Source organism: Trachypithecus francoisi, unplaced genomic scaffold, assembly GCF_009764315.1.
Source record: "Trachypithecus francoisi isolate TF-2019V2 unplaced genomic scaffold, Tfra_2.0 Lachesis_group2, whole genome shotgun sequence".
Lineage (NCBI taxonomy): Eukaryota > Metazoa > Chordata > Mammalia > Primates > Cercopithecidae > Trachypithecus > Trachypithecus francoisi.
In genome coordinates this window covers 52154292-52173110 of record NW_022681465.1, presented here as the reverse complement: position 1 = coordinate 52173110, position 18819 = coordinate 52154292, and the positions used below count along the sequence as shown (strand labels likewise).

Sequence of the window (18819 nt, the reverse complement as noted above, 5' to 3'; positions counted from 1 at the left end):
CTAGAGTGATTAAAAATGTCTCTGGAATGATCATTCATTAGTAAATATGATATAATTATTTTCTATTATTCTATGCATATTTTAAACCTTAACTGATCCTTCACGAGTGCGATCAAAACTGTATAGATGTGCCATTTTCACTATCTGGAGTTCATTTTGCATACGTGTCTATAGACTGAAAAAGTCAAGTATAATTTAAGAAGCAATTTTAACAAATACATGTAAATATAAATTCATAAAACAAAAACAACAACTTCAGGTAACCTTATAGAGCTCTATAGATAAAAGAAATGTTTATGAGACATATAAGAACGCCTAAGAAACATGAACAAAGCAAGTATCTGAAGGAGATTTTGGCCCAGTTTTTCATGTATGGAAGTCTTGCCTCTTAGCCATAAATCAATTTTCCTTTATACCAAATGCCTATAAACTAGTCCTTGTGTAGTACACCTAATTATGTCACATCAGGGATTTCCATCTTTCTTTGACTTAAAATATGTAGTAAACAGAACAGATCAATCACCTAAACTAATCAAAATTCTGCAATATCTCCCTACTCCACTGAAATAAGGCTAATACCTTTTAGTATGACTCCTGAAGCACAGCAAACTCATACACTACATTTGAACATATCCCTCCAGCAACCTTTACTCAAGTCATGATTTTCTGCATAATATTCCCCAGATTGTCACATAGCACCTTTGATCAGGCTATTCCCTGGATGTTTAGTCTCTACTGAAAGCCATCCTTCTCAGGTCTAGCTCAAAAGCTATCTGCCCCAGGTGAGTTTCTCAAGATAATTAATGGATTCTTCCTCTGACCACAGTATACTGAACTCTTCCTTCCTTTAGTACACATCAACGATTTGTTAGATAGTTACTAATGTGCTTCCCCCAACAGAGGCTTACTGTTTCACAGGCACCAGTTTTGATCATCTTTCTGTACTCCTAGTACATAGTTCATCTAAATGCTCAAAAAGCATTGAAATGCACAGAAATATAAGCTGTAGGCCTTGCTACCCGCTCTGGGAAATCACTTAATATTTCAGTATATTGTTGTTTTCTCCCGTTTGAAAAAATACCTGGTTGATGAGAATGAATAACACTATGAAATGAAACACCCTCAGCTTGAAAGAAGGTGCATTTGAGGTATTGTTACTATGATTCATGGTATATTTTATACTTGCATTTGTGGACCCACTTCTTAGAGACAGAAAAAAATAGATGTAATTTTTATGTTCTTGAAGTATCATAAATTGCTGCTAAATGTTAACACAGTGGTAACGAACACATGGAATACAGAAAGTCTCCTTCTTTGATATGCACCTTAAAATAGTGGTATTTACACCTGAATATTTTTAATGTTTTTGATCTTTTTAACCAGCTTCTTAATGGAATGTGCATGTTTTTTACTTATCAGAATTGTGAGCTAATTTGAACTCTTCACTAAATTACCCTTTCCTCTGACCCTATAAGGAAGAGTCACACTGAGTTCTCACTTGTCTGCTTTTTAAAATGACCAGAATCCTTTAAAAATGACTTGTAACATTAACCTTATCCCATCCCATCTGTTACCTGAATCCATGGCCATCTGTCATTTTCTGCAGCTGTCCACGCATTTATAAGCCCCTTCTTATTAAGACGTGCATAGTAGGGATACCATTTTTGGAGTCCAAAAAGAGCTCGGTGAGTAGAGGAAGCCGTGATTTGCTGGTTTGATATAATTCCACCTTCAATTCCCAATGGGCCTGAGCACTCTGAGAACAAAAACAGGAAAAAATATGAATGTATTCGAAATAATGCATGTACATGTGTCTGTTAGATTTGATAGGATTTTTTTTTAATGATTTGAATTTGTACTACCATGCCATTTACTCCTCATTCCCTTTACAGATCTGTTATTGATCTCTACATTAAGGAAACAATTCTTGCTTCTCATGACACTATCTTCTTTCTTACCTTTGAAAGTAGTCACTTAATAGACACTTCCCTTCTGCATTATGATTCTGGTGTCTGTACTGATAGTTTTTGGTTGTTGATCACGTCAACAAAAGCATAATGCTCCTGAAAGGCTTATCTCATATTTTATTTTCCTGGAGATTAGCATGCCTCAGAAATTATAAGCTCTCAACAAATATCTTTCCATCCATTATTTCTTGATTATCATAAAGCTGAGTTTTTGTCAAAATCATTTTTGTATTGATTTAGCATTTCTCACGTCTATAAACTTTATAACTTAAAATTTTGTAGCCACCATCAGTTATGCTTCCACAACAAAAGAGAAATGGGTAAATCTGTTAACATTTAAAAATATTATTATAATAACCCATGATATGTTATAAATTATAAAATATATGTAGACAAATTATTTTTATAAAGAGAGCAGGTAAACTCTCTGACAACATTATACGTGACAATGTGTACAACTCAGTAAATCAAGATATTAAAATACTTATTAGCACTTTAGTTCCAAATTCACAATTCTACATATTGGGATTCTGCATGTATATCTTTAAATTTGCAACTGAGAAACTTAAGAAAATTTTCCAATGAAATTTTAAAATACTAAGATTAAAGCACATAATGCTCAAACGGTATGTTCTCAGATACCAAATGTGTTTAGTTTTTCAAATTAGATATGGAGGTAAATCCATCTTTAAAAATTACATATATATTTGTATTATATATAAAATTATATATAAATTCTTAATTGCTTTATAAAATTTCAGCAGAAGGTACATTTCTTTTAAATTCAGATTTGAAAATTTAGAATAAGTAGGGATATGATATAATGAAAAGATTTTCTTAATTTCATTAACATTTCATATACTATACTGAATATTTTGCCAACTTAAATTTGTATGACATATATGATAATTGTATTATAAGAATATACTACAATAATTTATCCAAATTTCTGAAAATAAGAAAAAAGTTCATTGCCACTATTAAATATCAGTATATGCACGTCAACTTGATTGGTGATTATGACCAAGTACATTTTAGATTTTAATTATTATCAAAATCCAGTAGTTGTCAGTAATTAAATGTTCACACTTAGATTGAGGTTGAAAATATGAAAAAAATTAGCAGCTGAATTATAACATTTTTGAAAGTTAGGAAGATATTTCTCATTGTTAACCATGTTTTTAATTGTCATAAACATGCTTCTTTTTCTATTCCATGCTCAGATAGTAAGTAGCTCTGACGACTTTCAAATTTTCAAATTTTTTTATAAAGAAGATAAAAATATATGGATGAGTAATTATCTTCATCAGACTGTATTAGTAAAGACAATATCAATACAGTATAAACTGCATCTTTGCCATTGACAAAAAATTACTTGGTATGATAAATTTAGATAATAAGATCTTTCTTTAACATGTAATTAAGACTGTTCAGCACTTTATGAAGGTATACTATATCACTTTAGAATCATTAAATTAAGAAGCCATTCATTAGTAGAATTGAAGTCTTAAGAGCTGCAGATAATAATCTGGTTTTCATATTCCCAAAAACTTAACATTAAAAGTTCAGATATTAAATCTTTGGACCCTTATTTTGCTTTCCATTTTAAACTTCAAGATCTTTACAGACTTCATAAACGTACTAAGAAACTTTCATGATGACACTGTGATTTTAATAATGGCAGGAGCCTAGCTTTTTAATAATATTGTCATCAAAGGGGTCTCAAGCATCTTGTCCTTGGTTTGTAAAATGTTTGGATGGAAAAATGAAGCAGGCAGGGAGATCTTTTATTGCAGGCCATTTATTGTAGGCCAGTAAGTAGACTAGCAGAGCTAGAGAGCCAGAATTGATTAATGAGCTGTAGGACAGACTTAAAAATAACTCTGTGCCATTTAGTCGCATACCTCTTAAGACCTTATGCTGAATTAGATATCTTCACAGAATTTGTAACTATTTTAAAACAGAGAGTACATCTCAAATCACAATATCCTATAATTCTACTTTGTTGGTTAATCTATCAACCTCCCTTTAGTAGCTAACATATCAGGAAACTCATTGGCTCTGAACTGTTGTATTATCATATAAGCCAAATACCAATGAGAGATTTTGAAAATATATATGCGCAATTCACTCTGCCATAAGGCTCCCAGTCTTTGCTATGGTCTTTAGTCCTGCATATTAATTCTTTCAAAAAAACATAATTCAGGCTGGGCACAGTGGCTTATGTCTGTAATCCCAGCACTTTGGCAGACTGAGGCAGGCGGATCACCTGAGATCAGGAGTTTGAGACCAGACTGACCAACATGGTGAAACCCTGTCTCTACTGAAAATACAAAAATTACCTGGGCGTGGCAGCATGTGCCTGTAGTCCCAGCTACCCGGGAGGCTGGGGCAGGAGAATCACTGGAAGCCAGGAGGCGGAGGTTGCAGTGAGCTGAGATGGCACCACTGCACTCTGGTCTGGGTAACAGAGTGAGACTTAATCTCAAAAAACAAAACAAAACAGAAAAAGCAAAACAAAAAAAAACCCCACAATTCAAACAATATATATTGACATGATATATTTATTTAGGGCTATATCTTATACAAAGTATTTTTGCATGAGCTATCTCATTGCCATGATGTCAAATGTACAAATATTGCCAGTCCTTAATTCTATATTGTTGCTTTAAACAAACAAACAAACAGAAATATCCCCCCAAAACCCAATTTCCAACATTTGCATACCATACTCTGTCACTTACATATATTCAAAAAAGGCCACCAAAGGAAGAATGACTGTGATGGGGGTTCTTGAGTGAAGTGTGAGTCTGTGAGTTGTCAAGGTACTGCTTTGAGTTTCTGATTCTGCATTTTCCTACTTTTTAAAATTGGTGTTATGATGACACTTAATTTATCAGTGGTGAAGAAGATAATAAAAGCTTTGCTTTTGGAACTATAAATTGCTGAAAAAATAATGAGCTTGGTTCTGTAAGGTCATTTGCATGCTTCTCTTTAGAGGACCTCATTTGAGGTAATCCTGGCTTTTTAGCCCCTTTCTAGTAGGAGCCAAGTATGTCTCACTGTTACATTCTTAGATGCTCATGGTGGCTTGTACACAGGAAAAGCCCAATAAATATGCACTGAACGTTATTATTGGGGGCTTTTTTTCTCCTAAACAGTAAAGTAATAAGCAAATCCAAGCCTTAGATTTATTTCACTCTGCAAAGTTATCACAACAGCAGATTTTCTTCACTAATCATGTGGACCACAATCAAATGGATGTCATCACAATAAAAGGTTCAAAATCCAATTTCCTTTTGCCTGTGCTATCCACTTCCCCAAGATTCTATTAAATTCAACAGTTATAAAAACCAGTGAAGGAATTACAATTCAGAATGCAAATGATTATACACCTAAGATTAAGTGACCTGAAATAATTAATAACAGGATACTTCAAAAGAAAGATAATATGAAAATATACATTGCTTTTACTATCAACAAATGAGAGAAGATATACGAAATGATATTTGATGAAGTAATTAATGTCAGATGAGAACGCTGAAGTTTGAAAAGTGTACCTACATGTGTTTTCTCATATAATCTTTGAAATTCTTTGAAATAATACTTCAAGAAAAAAATGTTATCAGGCTTATTTGATGAATTAGAAAAATTGTGAGGAGGGAAGTTAAGCCTGCAAAAGATGACTCTGTAATTTAATGTGTAGAGTTCAGTAATTCTTCAAAATTTGACTCAGATCTTTTCCTTCTGCTATATTATGTGAGGCATACATACTTCCACATCCTAGGGGAGGCAACAGGAACATTAACATAGAATGAACATACAAGATATCACTAGTAACATTCAGGATGTAACAGAGCTTTCACAAGTTGGGATCCACTATAACAGTACATGACAACGTATGGCACTGATATGGCATGTCTCTGTGTCCCCAGCTAACTTTCATGTTGAATTGTAATCCATAGTCTTGGGGGAGGGACCTGGTGGGAGGTGACTGGATCATGGGGAAGGGATTCCTCTTTGATGTTCTCATAATGGTGAGTGAGTTCTCATGAAATCTGGTGGTTTAAAAGTGTGGGGCACATCTCTTTTCACACTCTCTCCTGCTGCCATGGGAAGACATGCTTGCTTCCCCTTTGCCCTTCCCCCATGATTGTAAGTTTCCTGAGGCCTTCAAGTCATGCTTCCTATACAGCTTGCAGAATGGTGAGTCAGTTAAACTACTTTCTTCATAAATGACCCAGTCTCAGGTAGTTCTTTATAACAATGTGTGAATGAACCAATACAGGCATTCAGTCACAGAATTAAATACCTAGAGTTTATAGTGGTGTGTGTCTCGTACAAATAAAATACAATAAATACAAATAAAATGCTACCGTATTACCTGCCATTTGTATTGTTTATTTACCTTTCATATTTATTTTTTAGAAGTAATTCCCTCCACAAATATTTATTAAATGTTCACTAAAATTGAAGCTTGCTGCTAGATACTGTGAGGAATATAATCTTTACCTACAAAGGGGTTCTCTATCTTGTGGGAAAACAGACGGGCACTCATAAACATGTGGATGAGTTGTGGACCAGGGAAGTACTGGACGTGGTTTGAGCATAGAAGCAGATTTTCACATCTCAACCTAAAATTAGCCTGATACCATCACTGGCCTATATTCTGCTTATCTAATATGGATAGGCTAATTCCATTTTTATTAATTTATTGACCTCTAAGTATATGCTCATCCATCCATCACTCCATCTGTTCATTTAATTCAGTTTTGAAAATATGTGTTTTTTGAAGCCCTTCTACATATTAGGCACTTTTCTAGGTAGTGGTGACAAAGGGATAGATAAGGCAGAAAAGGTCTCTGCTCTTAAAAGATTCATACTCCAGTGGAGAGACAAATAATAAACAAACACTTAAACAAGAAAATACCATGAAGTGCTATGTGCTATGAAGGAAAAGAGTGAATCAAGTGTGAGTATCAGGTGATCAGAGATGGTCTTTCTGAGAGGCTACACCAAGTCTGATCTCTGAATGGGAAGAAGGAGCTGGCTATGTTTACAGTACTGGTTTCCTGAAGGGGCTTCAGTGTAATGGGGAGACACATAGAAATAAGAACACTTTTATATAATATGGCAGATGTTGTGATGGTGAATGCAGAAGATTCAGTGGGAGAAGAAAAAAGGGAATAATAATCTAGCGTGGGACTCTGGAAATGATTCCTGGAAAAGAATAGGAGCTTACACAGTGGAGAGAGGAGACAGGAGAGACACAGGCAGGAAACAGGCTGCTCTGATGAGGGAATTAGAGGCAGTTCAGTATCACGAGATCAAGATGGGTTGGTGGGGGAATGGTTAAGAGATGAAGTGCAGAAGTAGAGAAATATTAGATTATTTTGCGGAAGACTGTGATGATAGAATTTGGTTCTGTTAGTGATGGGGAGGTTTTGAAGGACTCTATGACCACATTTTCATTTAATTTAGATCATTCCCACTGTGCCATAAACAGTAGATTTAAGAGGGGACAAAACTATGTCCAAAGAGTGAGCTACTACAGTTGGATGTGAAAAATAATGCAGACCTGAAAGAGGTGTGGAGAAGAGGAAGAGTTTAGAAATATTTAAGAGGTAGGCAGAACTGGCAATGATTAGATGCAAGGTAGAGGAGAGAAATGGAGTGTATGAGTTTCAAAGGCTCCAGAGAGCAAACATAGGTGTTTCCTTTCATTGAGATTGGCCATGTTTCACAAATAACACCACTGGACCAAATTCCTCTCTTAAAATTTATCAAAAATCATTCTTGCTGTTGGATTGAACATGGGAGGATTTGCTTGTCTTGCCTTCCTTCTCTTGCTATACTGATTTTGGTGGGCTACTCTCAACATCTCTCATATCAACCAGGCTGCAGGGACAGGATTGAGATGTGAAAATCTGCTTCTATGCACAAACCACATCCAGTACTTCCCTGGTCCACAACTCGTCCATATGTCTATGTGTGCCCATCTGTTTTCCCACAAGATAGAGAACCCGTTTGTAGGTAAAGATTATACTCCTCACAGTATCTAGCAGCAAGCTTCAATTTTAGTGAACATTTAATAAATATTTGTGGAGGGAATTACTTCTAAAAAATAAATATGAAAGGTAAATAAACAATACAAATGGCAGGTAATATGGTAGCATTTTATTTGTACACTTCATTTTTAATTAAAAATCATTTACACTTACATGCTCTCAAAGGTACACAGATATAGAGGCCTTCTTTAGAAATTGTTTATATGCTGAGTAAAGAAGAGCACTTGTTTATTACTTTAAAAAAAATGTAACTGGTAGTGGTCTGAGTCTCTTCTCTTTCAAATCACTGCCACACAGCATTACCAGGTATTTCTGAAATTCCCCATTGTTACCTCTAGAGAGGGCATAGTGGCAATTCGATCAATGCTGAATACAAAAATAGAATATGGTAGTAGAATATGGTAGTCTGCATTTCCTGGCTGGAAGATCTGTGTTCATGCATCCTTGGTATTGTGCTTGCTTTTGTCAGGTACAACAATAATCCTAAATTAATGAGTCCATTCAACATTGGCTACCAGAGGATTTCAGGCATCTTTTACATAGTCATTTAAAATAACTACATTGCCTGAATTGTCTGAGTAGACTGGAAATGCCTTCTGACATGACACCCTGCTGTTCAGACTAATACTGAGCAAGTGAGTCACCTGGCAGGTTTAGCAGGAGCAGCTGGGCTAGCTGGGGCCAAACTTCAAGTGCCTCCCCAGAGCTACTTTTCTGCTTTGGCCAAGTGGGATGTGAATAAAATAGCTTCAAAGTGGAGTCCTTCTCATTCTGCAAACTCATTCTCTGGAGTGTGGCAAAGAATGGCTTCTGCATTTTATTGATCTTGCAGCTGACAAGTAAGCAGTGCCTCAAGATGTCTCACATCTTGTTCCTGAGTGTGCTGATTAAGCCTTTCAAATAAGTGAGATGCACAGCTGAATCCATAACAGGAATGTACTGCTTTCATTTGTTCTATCTCAATATCCAGACATCTTCAGAATGAAAGGATTTCAAATTAAAGCCATGTAAGAAACAAATCTCCTTTAAACATCTCCAGTCCTCCCTTTCTCCAAGCATCTCATCTTACACGAGTGAGTCCTCTGCTGTGCTTAGTATAGTGTGATAATTGTGCTGAATGCAAGCACTGGTGAATGGATTAGTGATGACCTCCAGTACTGCAGAAATTAATGCTGATTCAAATATAAGCTTTCCTCTGTGCCACTTGGACCACAGCCTTTCTTTTATTCCTAGCATTTGTTTTATTTTAGAGTTGTCTTGAGACCAGGCTTTAACTGGTGAGGAAGGGATCAAGGTCACTCTTTCTCATGCTGTGAACTGAGGGTTAATTGGAACCCTAAAGCTTTTTTTGTTTGTTTGTTTTTGTTTTTTAATGAATCTTGTCAGCTAAGCCCCCCATGCATTTGATTTGATTTCTTTCAAGGCTATCATTTTTTTCTGGTGTATTAGGAAGTTGTATCAGAAGAAAGAGGACAATGGATGGAGTGAAGATGGAAAGCTTAAGAAAGGGTGATTCAGGAACAGGGCCTGAATATTCCAGTTCAGGTGTAGGAGATGCAGAAATGGCCAAAAAGTTTCCCGGATACAGAGTGAGAATGTGAAGGTGAACATGCACCATACAGCCTTAGCTTCACTTACTCATTCCCAGATTCCTGCAGAGCACCCCCTGGGTGTCAGCCTCTGGTCATGACACTGAGAATAATCATCGTCAAAGAAAAGAAAATGAAAATTCCACTTGGTGATGTTAGTATCTCTCCACACTGAGCGACTGCATCTTTGTATCAGGGTATAAACATTACATACAGTCACAGTAACCTTCCTTAGGAAAACCAGTAATTAAGAAATACTCAATATTGTTTTCAAAAATTAGTTAAACTTACTTGGATTCCATATAAAATGCATGTGTACTTTAAAGAAAAGGCTGTTTCTTCCTATCAGATGGGCAGCATAGCTTAGATAAATGCTAATTTTCCTCACAATTGTGAATACTGTGATTCTGTGATATTTTGCTGGGAAAACATTCTCTCAATTTTATTAGGACCTGTATTCTATTATTTTCCATATTGAAAGCTCAGAAGGTGTCCAGGTTAAATGAAGAGGAACAGCAATTTGTGCTTTTTTTTTTTTACCCTGAGATAATACGCTTCTTACAGGTAGAGACGATGCCTTTTGTATTATTTAGGTTTTCAAAGCACTTAGCACAGTGCTTACAAATGAGCAGTTCTCAATATTAAGGGTTAAAGTAAACTAAAAAAAATTATTGCTTTTTGGAATTACTTTTCTTTCTTTTTTGAAGGTGGATTAGTCCTCTGAATGTGGATATTATCACTATAAGGGTTCAACATACTGGGAGGGTATTAAAATCAGAAATGCTTTCTTCACTGGCAGGCTTAAAAATATATAAGCATCAGCTCTTGGAGGTAGGGAAAATACTATGTTTGGAATGAAAACCACATTTATAAAGTCACAAATGCAATTAACAGCCATCTAGCTATTTCCTTCAAAATGTGGCTATGTTTTCTTCACACTGTGTGTTATCTCAAGCCAATTATGATATATTACCAGTTTAAATTAATTGTTTTCAATTCAGGAAAAATGAAGCCCATGAATAAACTAAACTATAATAAAAATTTTTCTATTAATATTTCTCAAACTGATTTGTGAGCATATTGATGCAGAATAATGGCTATTATTTAACTAGTAGAGCCTATGAACTCTAGCATTCGAAGGCCAAAATTCTTGAGATAATTCACAAAAGTTGACAAAATCTAAGATGATTATCCTCTTATCACAGTAAACAGTTCTGCTATAGGACAACAGAAAAGTTCACGGTAGTTTGCTTAAGATGCATTCTTTTAAAATGGAAGAGTATTTGGATTTTTCAAGTGGTAAAAACTATGTGGATTGATGAGACATTTGTCTGTAAACTTGAAAGCCTGAAATTCAAAAACCTATAGCTGTACACCTGTTCTTGCTTTCTGACAAAACATATATCTACATAGGAAAGAACTAAGAAGGGTATAATGTTAAGATTAAAATGCTAAAAGAGGGACTGGGCCGGGCGCGGTGGCTCAAGCCTGTAATCCCAGCACTTTGGGAGGCCGAGACGGGCGGATCACGAGGTCAGGAGATCGAGACCATCCTGGCTAACATGGTGAAACCCCGTCTCTACTAAAAAATACAAAAAACTAGCCGGGCGAGGTGGCGGGCGCCTGTAGTCCCAGCTACTAGGGAGGCTGAGGCAGGAGAATGGCGTGAACCCGGGAGGCGGAGCTTGCAGTGAGCTGAGATCCGGCCACTGCACTCCAGCCTGGGCGATAGAGCGAGACTCCGTCTCAAAAAAAAAAAAAAAAAAAAAAAAAAAAAAAAAAAAAAGGGACTGAGTTGCTTGAAGAAACATGAGTCGAATACAAAATGTAAATATTCAAACAGTGTTGTGTAGAAGACAGATTCCCATGCTTTTAAGTTATTTGTATGTGTTAAGATTTTTTGGCAAATGCACACCAAGCTAAGTGCCCTAAGGCCTTTGATGTTTGGTTATAAAACAATATTACTGCCATGTCAGGCACTGATTTTTATTTGAGAGATAAATCATAGTTCCAAACCCAGTTACCAGCTATATCTAGTTATTTCGTTTTCTGTAAAATGTAGTTATCTTTTCTTCACACTGGATGTTAATTTAGGTCAAGTATGAAATCTTAGTGTTCCAGAGGTAAAAAAAAAAAAAAATCTAAGAGATGAAACAGGAGGCCATTGCAGGTGCCAAAGAAAGACATACTGAGCTTTCTCTAATACCAGTACACTTTGAAAAGTTGTGGAAGAAATTACAGAGAGCAAAATGGAGCCTAGGAAAGTATAGTAGATTATTTGTTCATTTGAATTCTACAGACATCTATATTATGCATTTACTTTTAAAAATGTAAGAACATATTTTTCATTTAGAAGATAATAGGTCATACCTGCATAACCAGAGAAGTAATAGGATTGGGTCAGGGACCTAAACATTCCTGCAATTAATTTCCAAGCGTGCTCTCAAAGTCACAACCTCAGCTGTGCTGTGTTTCGTCTTTCCAAATTAAAAAAATAAATTGTCAGCATTTCCAATATAAAATTGAAATAGAGGAAGAATTCTTGGTAATATGCATTTACTAATTGAACCTTCCTACAAATAAAATTGACACAAGTGTTTTAAATATTGTATTTACAGTGGCTTTGGTAATCCTGAAAGGAATAATTCAACATAGAACTTTAAACATAATAAATGTAAAGCTACTAAAACAAAGGATGCTTTACCAGTCTTAGAATATCTAGAAGGATTTAATCGAGTAACAATTTTATTATAAACCTGTTGAAGCTAAGCCGGCTTTTCATACATTATCTCTTATTCAATAGAGATTCATACTGGATGTGTTTTATCATGTAATGAATATGGATCAGCCTATTGAAATAGGAAAGTTGACTTCTGTTTCTTTGCAAATTTATTGTATGTAACAACAAAGTATATGCTGACATTATGTAGTATCCGGGTTAAATGCTTATTTTTGTTGAACAATATTTGTAGTAAAAACAATATACAGAATTTGCTAATACTACCCAATAATGCATACATACATACATTTTAGACAAGTAAAACTATTTAAAAATATTAAATCTAGATTTAAATCTTTAGCTGCTGAAATGGGTATGGAATATTAGCAGTGTTCAACAAAATATCAATAATGGGATAAATTAGTATTTTCTAAAATGTTGCAGTAGAATACGTTATTGCTATAGAGTTTGGCCTAGTGATTAAGTAAATAAATATACTTCTTATAAACATATTAAAAAGTATGACAAATACAAAGTTTTAAATAATCCTTTGCTTGTCCATTATGAAGCAGTAAATTTTGAAAAAAAATAGCCAAAAATAGAATTACCTGCTTCCCTTAAGCTTTTAAAGAAAAGAGGACTTTATATATATATTCCATTTTGGCTTTATAAAAAAGACTAATTTCTCTAGAAATTTTCATTCTACAAATGTTGGCTAGGTCACCACTCTAGTATGTTAATTAATGGGATGAACCAGGAACTAGGTAGAGACTATAAAGTCACAAACATAAAATGATGCATATTCATTATCACAAAATGAAAATAACAGAATTAATTTCATATCTAAAAAATTCTGTACAAATGAGAACATTGACTGGATTTTCTTAGAAATCATTCTTTTTAGTCCAGTGCTTCAAAAACCAGTAAATGGATATTTTTTAACTTAATAGTCTTATGGATACAGCAGGATATAGTTATTCTTTTAATATAAAGGGAAGATCAATTGCATAAAAATACACAAAGCAAACCAGAAATGTAAATTTTACCTTACATTAGTAAGAAAGTATCTCATTAGTTTAACATATTTCTTTAATTACTAAAATCCTCTTAAACTACAAAAAAAAAAAAAGGAAAAATTGTGTGAGTGAGCTAAAAATTGCTAAGGCAAGGGGTTATGATAATATATCCTTAGTGCTTTCATATTTTGAAAAGTTATCAGCTCAGCTAACTAAAGCTGCATAGATAAAAAGATAAAAAGAAAACAGAATCACTCAGTTTATATTTATAGATTAATTAGATTAATTTATAGGTGTACAACTTCATCAGATCATACAATTTACAAATGCAGGTGATTTAATTGGGAAATAACAATGGTAACAAGTATAGTGTAGTGGTAATTTATAATATACACAAAGCACCTTACTGAGTCTTCACAAACTTTCTATTATATCAGTTTATCAAAACTCTCCCTCATTGCAATTTTGGTTAAGGACATGAAGGCAAATACAGGTACAAAAATCTCTATTCTGAACAGAACCCTAAAGAAAAAGTGTGTCCTACTTCATGGAAGCATTTGAGTTGTGACGCCAGAAAGTTTTGAGTTGGAATTTCTACCCCACCACTTAACAGCTATGTGGCTTTGGGGAAATTGTTTAATCTTTCAGTAGCTCCAGGTTAATCCAGTGGTGTACACATTTTGATGCACATTAGGATTACATAGGAAGCTTTTAAAAATTCCAATGCCAGGTCACATCTCATACAGTACCAATTAAATTAGAATGCCTTGGGGTACGAGTCAGACATACATATTTTTAAAGTTCACAGTGATACCAATATACAGCAAAGTATGGGAACTGTGCTGGTTAACCATGTGTATTCCAGGGAGAGTAACACCCATCTTACGGGTTTGTTTCATAAGTTTGAAATAATACATGGTTAGCACATAGTAAACTATATGGCAACAAATATGCCTTCAGTAAATGGTAGCTTTTACATTGTTGTTGTTTTACTGTAATAAAACAAAAATAAGAGATTAAAAAGTCATAGTTGGAGGAGACTGACCTCTTTTACTACCTGGAGACACATGTTTTAAACATATGCTACCAGTTCAGCCATGTTTTACATGCATTCGTTTTTTTTTCGCAGAAATAAAAATGGAGTAGAACATCTACTCCCATTTTCCATGCAAAATTTTATTCAATAATTGAATACAAACATAAGCACAATTATTAATCATGCGCTGTTACTGAAAATGATTCAAGCTATCATGCCACTTGGCATCTCCTTAATACCATATTTATCATCAGATATTTCTGTCACCAAAGCATTCACATTGTCAGATAAAAATCTTTTCCTGGGGGAAATATAAACTATGGCTTCTTGTAATGAATGGAAATGAAATGATTCCCCACAGTATATTGCCAGACTCACTGGAAATAAAAATAACTAATTAAATCATCTTAGTTTAAAATAGGTCTGGCTCTGTCAAGCACTTTTCTTCATTGTGGTGCAAAATGAGGATGTCCTATGGAACACTTTCATATTAACACTTTGATAAATCAGATTACAACTCTGAGAAGCACTTTTATAATCGAGTTTTTTCCCCCAATTTAATATCTGAGTAATCTTATCTTTAGGATAAACGGAGATAAAGTTTTACCTGCTGGCAGTTTTGCTGGAGCAATCAAAGAAATCTGATTTCCTGAAGTCCACAAATGAGAGTAAAGTAACAAACCATTTCCCCCAAAATTGAATAATACCTGATTTCTGTATCTTCGGCATATCCTTTTTTTGTTTGTTTGTTTCATCATGACTTATATTTTCAATCAATTTGAGAAGAATGTTAATATTAATTATTTCCAATTTCTAAGGACATAAAGGGGATGTCTTGGGAAAAAAATTCACAAAATGCCCCGTGGTACCCAGCCAACTCTTTTCATAATCTGTTTTTGAGATTAAAAAAAAAAAAAGACTATGCATAACTATTGGTTTCTTATGAAGTAACATACTTTTTTCAGAAAAAAAGTGTGGTAAATTCAGGGATTGCACACCTTTGCACAAGAGTTGTCAAAAGCACATGATAAAAAATTTCAGGTGGTCCAATAAAATATTCTGGCTTTTTTTGTTTTATTTATAGGAGTGTGGCTTATATTTTGATATAGAAGTCAAGTGGGTGGCAATATCCACTTAAAATCTAAAGAACTGAGTGATTATTCTTACTATATTTGCATCTTCCTTCTCCAGTCATCAACCTCAGCATTGCCTAGCACTTGGCTGACTAGTGGTTGAAGAGGAGATAGATGGAAGCAAGCTTGATAAAATACTTCTTTAAATATTTTATCATTTTTATAAAGATTGTTAATGTAACACCTGGAGTTTAGGACTCTGTTTCCTTACTCCTTCAGATGACACAGATGCCATGGCACGAAAATCATCTAAAAAGAGCAATTTTTCCATTGTCATTATTAATTACTTGTCCATGACTAAAAATTCCATTTTATAAATAAAATTGGAAACTCCTAACCTTCCTTTCTATTAGTTTTGTTCTTAGGTATATCCAAATGTCATCCTGACTGGAAGACAGCATTTTGAAAGTGTACCAGTAGCATTAGAAAACAAAGATAGTTTAATCACATGAAACCAAAGGAAAATGTCCTTATACAGGTCTCTTTTTCATAAAGACATGGGTCGAGTATGATCTTTTTAAGGTTTGACTGCACACTGTGAAGCCTGTTAGGGGTTAGAAATATTAAGCACTAAGTTAAAAATTAAGAAAAGGAATAACGATAATACTAAACATCTGTATTCCTAAAAGATCTGTAATTTCAGCAGAAAGATTGCCACTGAGTCCTCATTCATATATAGCAATTGGTAACAGTGACAGTAGGGAGGGGACTACTACAAAATGAAAAGTAAATCAGGCTCTTTTAATGATTTAGAATTATATTGTGCTATTGTCTATAGTATACAGTATATGTTATCTGTACAATTAGTTCATTAAGGAGGTGGATCTTCTCTAGTGATTATACTCTGGTGTACATACGCTGAGCAATCCTTGCGAATCTGGGTCTAACCCCTCCAACTTCGTTTCATTACTATCTACATAGTTGCTGAAAGTGAGAAATCAAAATACTGATAACTAATTCAGAAGTTTCTATCTGGAAAAGATTTTAAAACAACAAAAATTAATATTTTAAGTGAAGTTGTGAATAAATAGTATTAGTTATATCAGCTATTAAATTACGTGCTAATTTGACTGCTTAACTCATTCTCCTATTTGTCCTCTTTTTTCTCATCTAGCCAATTCTGTTGTAGCCCAGAATCTCACTGCCTGTACTACTGTCTCCTTCTTCTTAATGGAGTCCCCTTTATTGATCCTATACACTGCACTCAGAATAAACTTTCCAATTATCTGACCAGTTCACTATCTTAGAAGATACACACACACACACACACACACACACACACACACACATATATATATATATTCAATAGGTTCCCATTGGTCAGAAAAAAAGGGTCATCTTCTTGGCTGCTTGAAATTTACCTTCTAGCAATATCAAACTGCAAACCTTAGACTGAATTTTACTTAGATGACAGTGTAGGAAATATTTTTGCAGCTCATGCCTCTGTCCTTATCTTCCCTGTACCAGCGTTCCCCCAAACTGAGTTAATTGTGCCAATCCTGGGGTACAAAAAGACTCTAAGCATATGTGTATCATAGCATTTGGCATTTAAGTATACATTTAATGGGCATTTATGTATTTATAAATTTGTCTTCCACATTATAAATTCTTCCATACAACGGTTATATCTGGGTCCTGTCTGATAAACGAGCCCATCCCTTGCATGTTCTAAAGTGCCTGGAAGTAACAGCTGCTCAAAAACATCATTGATCAATTTAATTGAGGTGAACACAGCAGACAATATCTCCCTCTAGGGTGGTTCCCTACCTTGCAATGCAAATTCTTGTAGCATTTTACCCATTCTCACCTCAAGTGCACTTCCCTCTGGTATATCTCCTCGTCCAATATCTTTCTCTTCTGAAACTAAGATAAGTAATCTCCAAACGTGCTGATTCCCTTATTTAGGTGAACCATCCATACCTCTTTCCCGCTCCCCTTCCAAAGGTATGGATTTATCTTTTCTCTCACAGGCCTTCATAAAATATACAAATGAAGCCTGCACATACTTACTGCAGAGAAAAATATGTCAGGCATTTTGGCCTTAAAACAACCCCATGAAGAGTATCTTTATTTCCAATTGTAATTGAGGCAATTGAGACTCAGAGAGGTTAAGTAACTCCCCTGAAGTCTTAGAGCCAGGATTTGAACCCAGGTACATCTATTACCAACCAGTCATGATAAACATTGTAACATGATGCGGTGGGGGTGTTCTGTTTGCTGCATATGCCTTAAGGAGTGCGGAGAAACTATAAAAAATGATGAGCAGGGCACTTAGATGTCATGTTTATAAAGATGTAGAACAGTGATCTAACTCACTTTGTGTTCTCTATCACCGTTGTTCTGCTGTGGCTTTTGGACTAAAGGTTCAACATGGACTGTTATTCATTCAACATTTAACTGATATTTATTGAGCCTCTTCTTTGTGCAAAGCAGAGGTATAACATTTAATACTTTAGTTTTCTAAGACTGAAAGTGATTTTACAGCTGAAGCAGTTTATTAAAAACTAAAGTCAGAATAATTTTATAATGAGACATCCGTAGACAAGGAACATGGTGAACTGCCTACCTCAAGAACTTCTATGGCCGTATTTTTCCTTTCTCTCACTGTGTATTTTCTCTCTACAATATTAACTATTTTCACATTTCCTCTTTTAAGAAAGCCTCTTATGGTATAGTGCATTCTTCTCTGTTTAAGAAAATGCCTCAGGATAAATTGTGGAGGCAATCATTTTCAATGCTAACATCTTCAAACATGAAACTAGCATCTGGGCAATTATGACATTTGTCTGATTTAGCATTAAAAGGTAAAAGTTTATGTATAAATTTCAAAATTTTTATCATTACTTTATCAAGAACTTTGTGTCCCAACCACAGATTGTTTTTGTTGTTGCGGTTAAATTTGTTTCTAATAGTCCTGTGTTTTATGTATGTACACAACAATCCTTAGAACGAATAAGCAAAATATCAATTAAACATTCATGTATGCATAAACTTGGATTTTCACTGTATATTTCTCTTTTCTATCATATTCATTTTAATGTAGAGCCAACATTCATTATCTCTGCCAACAGATTAGAAAGTAAATTGAGTAAATTAAATCAACTGATTATGTTTACTCCACACATTTTGCAATCATTTGAAAAGTTAGTTTTAACTCCCATTTCTCAAAAGCATGACTAATTAATTACATGAATTATTAACTGAAATATGGTTTTTATAGGTTTTTACTTCTCTCTTGTACTTTATTGTTAAGGTAGAATACTAAAAAAAAAAAAAAAAAAAAATTCAGCA

At 34.5% G+C, this 18819-nt stretch overlaps 1 protein-coding gene across 2 annotated transcripts in view; it reads right to left on the bottom strand.

The window, feature by feature from the left end:
- The window catches only part of EDIL3 (EGF like repeats and discoidin domains 3), a 459624-nt gene that overhangs the window by 163964 nt on the left and 276841 nt on the right, over positions 1 to 18819 (bottom strand). For both annotated transcript variants that reach the window (XM_033179202.1, XM_033179204.1), the window contains one exon: positions 1575 to 1756. In XM_033179202.1, coding sequence (XP_033035093.1) covers positions 1575 to 1756 — 182 coding nt within the window. The remainder of the gene's footprint in view (positions 1 to 1574; positions 1757 to 18819) is intronic.